The sequence below is a fragment of the Capsicum annuum genome, chromosome 11 (assembly GCF_002878395.1).
Source record: "Capsicum annuum cultivar UCD-10X-F1 chromosome 11, UCD10Xv1.1, whole genome shotgun sequence".
In the NCBI taxonomy this organism is placed as follows: domain Eukaryota; kingdom Viridiplantae; phylum Streptophyta; class Magnoliopsida; order Solanales; family Solanaceae; genus Capsicum; species Capsicum annuum.
This window is the reverse complement of record NC_061121.1, coordinates 217,199,236-217,208,639: the sequence shown is the minus strand read 5'-3', so window position 1 is coordinate 217,208,639 and position 9,404 is coordinate 217,199,236. Positions and strand designations below refer to the sequence as shown.

At 37.9% G+C, this 9,404-nt stretch overlaps 1 protein-coding gene across 1 annotated transcript; it reads right to left on the bottom strand.

Annotated features, from left to right (window-relative positions):
- Window positions 1-609: 609 nt before the first annotated feature.
- LOC107848058 (E3 ubiquitin-protein ligase RSL1) lies at window positions 610-9,112 on the bottom strand. The gene is made up of 3 exons (XM_016692718.2): window positions 8,362-9,112; window positions 2,480-3,249; window positions 610-956 (listed from the first exon to the last, which is right to left on the bottom strand). Exons 1-3 carry the CDS (start codon window positions 9,049-9,051, stop codon window positions 785-787), a joined length of 1,632 nt encoding a protein of 543 aa, XP_016548204.2. The 5' UTR covers window positions 9,052-9,112; the 3' UTR covers window positions 610-784.
- Window positions 9,113-9,404: the final 292 nt, after the last annotated feature.

Genomic DNA, 9,404 nt, shown 5'->3' with positions numbered 1-9,404 from the left:
TAATCTCAGTTGCCAAAAGAAAAGCTGTTAATTTCAGACCTTTCCTCCATTATTTATCCTTATAAAGATTGTGAATATTGTAACAATTTTCTGTGTAGTAATAGCCTTTTCGAGCTCGCCACTAGGAACGGAAAAGTCCAGCACTCGCCACTAGGAACGGAAAAGGCCAGACATAGGGCAATCATATCAACAACAACAACATACCCCAGTATAGTCCCACTTTGAGGAGGGGGTTGTATAGAAAACCTTACCCTTGCCTTTGTAGGCAACGAGATTGTTTTTGATAGACCTATCTCGTTTTTGATAGACCCTAGGCTCAAATGCTGCAGAGGCAATCATACCGGAACTGAAAATGGTCAACTTCCCTATGAGCAGTGCTATGTATACCAACCACCACATACCTGAGGTGTAAGGACATCATTTGCTAGATTTATTTATGTGAAGGGTTGGCAATTCTGGAAAACAAACGACAAAGATATAGAAAAAGTGATTTTGGTACTAGAAAAACAACAGAAAATCTGTCTTTATGATCGAAAGGATGTTTGGCTTTCTGAACATAGATATGACCTCCAAGTTTCCCTATGAAGATACACAATTAGCTCGGGTTACTTCACAAAAATATATAACAAAAAGGAGGCAATGTTTACTGATGACGTAACCAAGACAGAGTCACATACTGCAACAAACTGTGCTAATTTTTCCGGCAAAATCCCAAAATTAACTAAATATTCCAGATAGTAAAGTATCAATATAAAGAATGATAAAACATGGCATTAAGACACTACTACAAAAGTTCATAATAGTCATCAAAATCGGTATCATAATCATAATCCTCATCGTCATCCACCTCATCATCAGAATCTAAAATGTAGTCTTCATCCCAAAGCTTGCATGAGCAAGTTGCTTTCTTGTCCTTCCACGGTGCCCCGCATGTATAACAAAATTCATATCCACATCTGTACATACATGTAAAAATGTTGTTAGTGTAATATACATACAATACAACACAATTGTAATCAACAAAGGCAAAGAGAAAAGTTTAGTCCCAGTAGGTATGACGAATGACCACAATTGAGGAAGAACGAAAGATCTCAAGACAACCAATCAATAGTTCGTCTTTGAGCTCTATTACACACAGATTAAAAAAAAAAAAAAAAAAAAAAAGATAATAGAGTCACTCCTCCCTCTTAAACCCTCTGGCTTTTTGTTGGTCCTCCTAACAGTAGCACAGTTCTTACTGTTTAGTGGTAAAAGTAAACTCATGTGCATTAATCTATGGACCTCCTATATATGGCTCCCAATGCACAGCAGGAACAACAGATGTTTATTATCCGTGGACAGTGGGTACTGATATGATCAACTAAAGCAGAAAGTGAAGGTACTAAACCAAACATAAAGTTTTAGTTGGCCATAAGGGGTTCAAAGAAATATTGGCCAGAATTGTTAACCAAAAAAAAAGCACACAAATACTTCTTCCAAGGTCAACCGATATCATGACATCGTTATTATGTATAAGAACCAAGGCTTACACAAGCGATGTCATTCTCCCATCATCCGCAAAGAGCAAGACCCACAATTTCTTTACGTTGGAAACATGTACCTCCCCACTGAACTTGGAGAGTGAACTTCCAGTAAAATGTTGCACAAATACAGTGACTGATATATTTTCTATTTTGATAAGCATATTCACTGGGTTTGTTGTTGTTGTTGCATAAGCATATTCACTAAAATACTATAAGTCCAGCGGATATTAAACCAACTAGATAACATAACTCATCCGCTCCAGAGACAGGAAAAGGACAGGAGGGTGGATAAAATAGAAAAGAAACACCGTGTAGGCCAGAGCAGGGAACCTCAGTTGAGAGAATATACTAATATAGCTGAAATAATGTCTGGAATGGAACAAGCAATTGGAGTGCAACAATATAGCAGGAATATTTTCACAGAGGTCAATAGCAAACTCTATTGCTGATGAGGCCTTGAGTGCGAAAAAAGTCAATTCTAAGAAAGAAATGATACAACAATAGAGGGTAGAAGCAACAAAAACAAAAGAGAGCAATCAAAATGTGACCCAAAAAAATAGGCATCTGTAGAATAATACATACATATGGTTCAGTCCAACAGGCTTTTCTTGTCACTTTTTTTTTATTTTTTTTTGCGCGGGGGGGGGATGCAAGGCAGCGTCAAACTTCCATTTCAACAATAAAGGGGTGCATATGGCTTAATAGTGCTTACTTGATCCAGTCTAACTTTCATGAAGATTATAAATAGCAAATAGTTATATCTGGGTTAAGTTGTTATGACAGGAAGGTCATATCAAAGTAAAGAACAGTTTAGACAGCACAAATATATGTACAGAAGATACTAATTTCATCAAATCATAAGACACGTCATTTGACTAACATGATTCCAAAATTTGAGAGTTTACTTATTTCATGTGTGAGTCAAACAAATGGAACTTAAACACCCATGGATTTACCTGCAAGTCATATGGTAGCACCCTGCCGCAAGTTCAATCATGTGGTTGCACTTTACACATTGGCGCCACAAATTCGTTGCAGCCAGAGTTTTCAACTTAACATCTTCTGGAGGATTAGGATTTCTCCTTCTGTACTCATTGCATGAGATACCGTAGTGCCAAGGAACTTTGCAATTGACACAAAACAGGCCATTGCATTTTGTACATTTCCTAATTCCAAGTCTTTCAGCTCCCAAAAAGGAACCCTTAGTATATTCTAAAACTTCAGATTTTGACGTCAGAGCTGAGCATTTCGGGTAAGGGCAGTAAACTTTTTCAGTTACAGGGATAGAAGCTTCCTCGATACGTTGCTTCATAATATCAATTAACTTAGGTGTCAAAAAGTTGCTGCAGCTGTCCAGTTTCAAATCTGAATTGCAATCTGCATGAGGACACTTAGGCACTATACCATGAAGCAGCTTCACTTCAACGTGTTGTTTCATACAGGAGACACAATAACGGTGCCTACAATCATCAACCGAGAAAATCTGACCAATATTAGTGTCTTCAAAACAAATAGCACAAGTTTCATACACATTCACTGAAGCAGCTGACTCTGCAACTTTCTTAATCTGAGTAGTCATTGCCTCTCTTGCTAATTTAAATGCAAACTTAATTTCATTTCGAGCCACAAGAGAAGGCTGGCAAAATGAAAACTTTTTTTGGAGCAAAGCCACTTGATTCCGTAGAGCAGCAACCTTCCGCTGTTTGGCCGACCATCGGCCTGTAACCTACAGTTTCCCAAACACATAATTTCAGCAAATTAAGCACTTTGGAAAGCTTGAGGATGTGATGGCAAAACCAAACACACAGTAGTAGATATTGAATATTTGTGCTTGAACTTACCCTACAACGTCTTAGAGTCCCTTTTTCTCTTTATTGTAGCTAGACAAAAAGTTTCAACTAATAAAGGCAACTACTAAATAGTTTGAACCATAACCTTTTGGAAAGATAAACTCTTCCTTCATCGCGATAAGGCAGCTTAAAAGAAAAAAGTGCAGAAGGAAACCTTTGACTAATGTAAATAATAAAATCAAGATGAAATCCAATTAAATAGCTCCTTAGACATATCATCTACGTAGGCTTGCATGAGTGAGCTCATTCTACTCACAATATCAGGAAGGCAATGCGGTGATCCTGTACTATTTTTAAGTCAGGTAAACCTTTTAACTCTTTTTTCTCAACCCAAAAAAAAAGAACAGATCTCTAACTCTTTAAGTCAGAACATAAAAATGTCCTTGTATTGATTTACCTTATGATCAAGAAACAACATTATATCATGCATGTATCCTGATATGTTTTTATATTAATAGAAGAACAATGTGCGCACAGATAGCTAGGAAAGAAATCTAGTGACTAATCTTCTGGAGTCCCAAAAATCAAAACAGATTTTCTGAAATCCCGAAAAATCTTACCACTCCTAGTTACTTGGAATTAATGGTATGAAACTTCCCTCCATCATAATTTATGACACCCTCTTTGATTTTTGAGTCATCACAAAGTATTAGACATCATTTGTATACAACTTTCAATCTATGTGAATGAATAATTGGAAACCTGGCAGCCCCTTGATCGTTAATTATGTTGCTCGGACTCTACAAAAATATCGATAGGTGCAGGTGCGTATTGAATGCTTCAAAAGTAGTGCATGTGTGAACCCAAGGGTGTGGCCTAGTGCTCAATGGGATCGATTTAGCACCATGAGGTCTCAGGTTTAAATCCAGCAAAACACTGAGAGGGTGTTTGGATGAGTTTTTAAAAAAGTAGGTTATAAGCTAAAAGCCATAAGTAGGGGAGACCCTACTTTTGGCATTTGGCTTATTTTTGTACTTTTTGGCCTAAAAGTGAGTGCTTAAAGCACTTTTTAACTTTGCCAAACACAACTAAAACTAAAAAAAATGCTTAATAGCCAAAAGTACTTAAAAATAAGCCAATCCAAACACCCCCGAGAGACTTCTTCCCATTTGTTCTAGCCTTGGTGAACAAAGCTACCTGATACTTGTTGTTGTTGGGAGGTGGAACTTATCACGTGAAATTAGTTGAGGTGCATGCAAGCTGACCCAAACACCAGGGTCATCAACAACAACAACAATTACATACACAGTGCTCGAGAGGGTAAAGTGTAACCAGAACTTATCTCTACCTCAAAGGTAGAGAGGTTGTTTCCAATAGATACTTGCAGAGGTGTCAAATGGGTGGACTGGGCTGAATTTGGAAGGGGGAGGGTCAAATGGGTTGAGTTAATAAATAAGGGGTTATTGACCTGCCCAAAAGTTGCTTGGGCTAAAATGCAGGCCAAAACCCAACCCCAACCCCATTTCTTACTAAGTTTTAATAGTTTTACTTGTTATTTTATAAATTTTTAATGCCTAATAAAATTAAATTTAAAAGATGTCTTTTAAAAATATTTTGATAAGATTTTTCATAAGTCAATTTGGGCAACAGATCAACCCAATTATTAATGAACTGAAACGAGGTGAGCTAATAAATGGGCAGGTCAATAACCTGACCAAACTTGAACGGGTTGGAAAGGTCGAGTTTGATTTTGCCAAACCTAGATCCTCGGCTCAAGCAAAACTCGGACACCATGGTTATAAAAAAAAAGGTTCATTTGTGGACAATCCAACATAAGTGCAACAACATTTTCAGAGAGTCCGAGAGCAACATAGAGTTCTTTCATAAACAAACTAAACATCCCAATAAAGCAAAAAAAAAAATGTTAGGTGATAAGCAATATGGGTGTTGCTAATCTCCTTATAACAATCATTACATCATAAACCTTGAGTAACTAGCCTATGGATCAGACAACCTCACAATGCAATGTCATACTAAAACACAATAGAAAATTAATTGATAAAATGAAATAAATGTAGTTACAAATTGGAATATAGGGAAGTAATCACAAAAGAAACGGCCCTTTTCAAATCCAACGCAATAGGAATATTCAAACCTTCAATAAGTGCCTTAAACTCAACACACTGGTGATACATCGCACTCTCATAAAATGGTTGTCCGATTTCGAATAAATCATCTCTCGAATCACATATAGCAACTCCGCACCCAAGGGTGTAGCCTAATGGTTCAATGAAGTTGGGAAGAGCACCAAGAGGTCTCGGATCAATTCCCAGCAGAGACAAACATTAGGTGATTTCTTTCCATCTGCTCTAGCCTTAGTGGACAGAGTTACCTGGTACCTGTTGCTGGTGGAGGTGACAGGTAGCCCATGGATTTAGTCGAGGTGCGCGCAAGCTGGCCCAGACACCACGGTTATGAAAAAAAAATCACATATAGCAACTCCAATCCCACCAAAAAACACTTTTAATCCAAAATTCTCCACTAACACCTTAAAATAAACCCTAAATAACTCCTTTCCCTCATTTTTCAACGTTCCTTCCCTGAAGGAAGTTCAAAATTGTCTCTGTTATCCTGCCATTCATCCTCCAGCATACGAAGAATCTCTAGAGCAAACATGGGGATCATGAATTCGACTTTGAAGATCATCATGCATTTTCCTGAACTTCAATTCACTAACTCTCCAATCATCAATAAACAAGAATGAAGCCAACAACAAAATTACATAAAAATAAACTCTTCGATCATCAATTTCGCACTCAAGTTGAAGTAGTTTCAAAGATTGCAAATCAGCAAAATTCAAAACTCCGTCATTCGTTTGGGGTAGGGTGGATTGTGGTTGTTGGGGGTGGGGGAGTCAAAAGAAAAGTTCATTTGTGAACAATCCGATGAAGGTGCAACACTTTCGAGAGCCTGAGAAACATAGAATTCTTTCATAAACAAACAAAACAAACAAAACATTTAGCAAAGCAAAAAAATGCTTAGGTGATGAGTGATATGGGTATTGTTAATCTCCTTATAACAATCATTGCATCATAAACCTCGTATAACTATCCTATGGACCAAACAACCTCAAAATGCAATGCCAATGTTAAAACACCATAGAAAATTGTAATTGATAAAATAAAATGTATGGACTTACAAATTGGAATATAAGAAAGTAATCACAAATGAAAACGACCCTCTCCAAATCCAACGCGATCGCAACATTCAAACCTTCAACAAGTGCCTTAAACTCAATGCAATGGCGATTCATCGCAGTTCCATAAAACGACTTCCTCATTTCAAATAGCAATATGCCTCGCAAATCACATATGGCAACCCAATCCCACCAAAAAAACACTTTTGATTCAAAATTCTCCAATAACCCCTTAAAATAAATCCTAAAAGCTTTTTTCCTCATTTTTCGAGGTTCCTTCCCCAAAAGGAAGTTCAAAATTGTCTCCGTTATCCTGCCATTCATCCTCGGCATGCAAAGAATCTCTTGAGCAACATGGTGATCATGAATTCAAAGTTGAAGATCATCACACATTTTCCTAAACTCCAATTCACTAACTCTCTGATCATCGATTTTTGCTTGAGTTGAAGTAGTTCCGAAGATTAAACATTGGCAAAACTCGAAATTACGTCTTTCGATTGGGGTAGGGTGGGTTGTGATGGGGGGATGGGGTTGGGTTTGATTTTGCCACCCTAAGATCCTTGGCTCAAATAAAACTCAAAACACCACAGTAATTAAAAAAAATAATTCATTTGTGGATGATCCGATACAGGTGCATCAACATATTCAGAGCGTCCAAACAACATAGAATTCTTTCAGAAACAAAAATACAAATAAAAGAACCTCACAAAGCAAAAAAAAATGTTTAGGTGCTGAGCTATATCGGTATTGTTAATCTCTTTATAACAGCTGTTGCATCATAAACCTAGTATAACTAATTAGCCTATAGACCAAAATACCTCACAATGCAATAACAATATCAAAACACCAATGAAAATAGGACAGCCAGGTGCACTAAAACTCTCATTCTGCGACCCTTCTCAAATCCAACGTGATAGCAACATTCAACCCTTCGATAGTGCCTTAAACTAAATTCATTGGCGATTCTTCCATAAAATGGTTTCCTCATTTCGAATAACAATTCATCTCTCGAATCACATATAGCTGCTCCAATCCCACCAAAAAACACTTTTGATTCAAAATTCTCCACCAACCTTTAAAAAAAGCCTAACTAGCTCTTTTTCCTCATTTTTCGGCATTCCTTCCCCGAAAGGAAGTTCAAAATTGTCTCTGTTATCGTGCCATTCATCCTCCGCCATACAAAGAATCTCTTGAGCAACACGGTGATCATGAATTCAGCGTTGAAGATTATCACGCATTTTCCTGAACTCCAATTCACTAACTCTCTGACCATCAATTTCTCGCTCGAGTTGAAGTAGTTTCGAAGATTGCACATCAGCTAAATTCGAAATCTGCCATTCGGTTAGGGTAGGGTGGGTGGGTGGGTGGGTGGGGAGTTGGGTTTGATTTTGCCACCCCTGGATCCTCGGCTCGAGAAAAACTCAGACACCACAGCTATCAAAAAAAATAGTTCATTTGTGGACGACCCGATATGGGTGTGGCAGCATTTTCAGAAAGTCCAAGCAACATAGATTTCTTTCATAAACAAACAAAACAAGCAAAACATCCTAGCAAAGCAAAAATAATCTTTAAGTGATGAGCTATATGGGTATTGTTAATCTCCTTATATCAATCCTTGCATCATAAACCTGGCATAACTAACTAGCCTAGGGAACAAACAACCATACAATAACAACAAGAACAACATATCCAGAGAAATTCCACAAATGAGGTCTTGGGAGGGTAGAGCGTACGCATACCTTACCACTACCTCGTGGAGGTAGAGAGGTTGTTTCAAAACAATCACACAATGCAATACCAATGTTAAAACACCATAGAAAGTTAATTGATAAAATGAAATACAAGTACTTACAAATTGGAATATGGGGAAGTAATCACAAAAGAAAACGACCCTTTTCAAATCCAAAGCCATAGCAGCATTCAATCCTTCAATAAGTGCCTTAAACTCAATACATTGGCGACTCATCGCACTTCCATAAAACGGTTTCCTCATTTCGAACAACAATTCATCTCGCGAATCACATATCGCAACTCCAATCCCACCAAAAAACGCTTTTGCTTCAAAATCTTCTACTAAACCCTTGAAATAAACCCTAAATGGCTCTTTCTCCTCACTTTTCGAAGTTCCTTCCCCGAAAGGAAGTTCAAAATTGTCTCCGTTGTTCTGCCATTCATCCTCCGGCATACGAAGAATCTCCTGAGCAACATGATGATCATGAATTCTACGCTGAAGATCATCGCGCATTTTCCTGAACTCCAATTCACTAAATTTCCGATCATCGATTTCTCGCTCCAGCTGAAGTAACTCCGATGATTGCACATCGGCGAACTTCAAAATTCCGTCGTCCGGTTGGGGTAGGGTGGGTTGTGGTGATGGGGTGGGTGGTGCGGTGGAAGTAGAAGGTTGTAGAGAGAGAGAAACGGCAATAGCTTCTTGTAGTTGAAGTTGAAAAGCGAAATCGAAGTCGGAGTCGACTTGACGCGCCGCCGTGAGTTCACAGCGTTGCTCGGCGGCGAGAATTTTCAGTTCGTCCATGTCCATTTTCGTCTTTTTACCAGAAACTGAATTGTGTTACTAAACAACAAATGATGAAATACTCTGTTATTCCCATTTATACTTTCCCGCTAATTAAGATAAGAGATAATACATTTACACCCCTCTACTTCTTATATTTTACAGCTATATACCTTAAGTTTGTAAAAATACATCAATCTCTCTGACCTTACTTTCTAAAATGTGATTTTTTATAAGGGAAAAACAGTCATTAACGCGCTGTTATTTTACGGGCCATCTCTTAACCCCTTGTAGTTATTTAGGGTGTAACTAAAACTCCTTTGTTTGTCCACTTGATGTAGAGCATGCACTCACTTATCTGAAGACATGTAAGAAGAAAA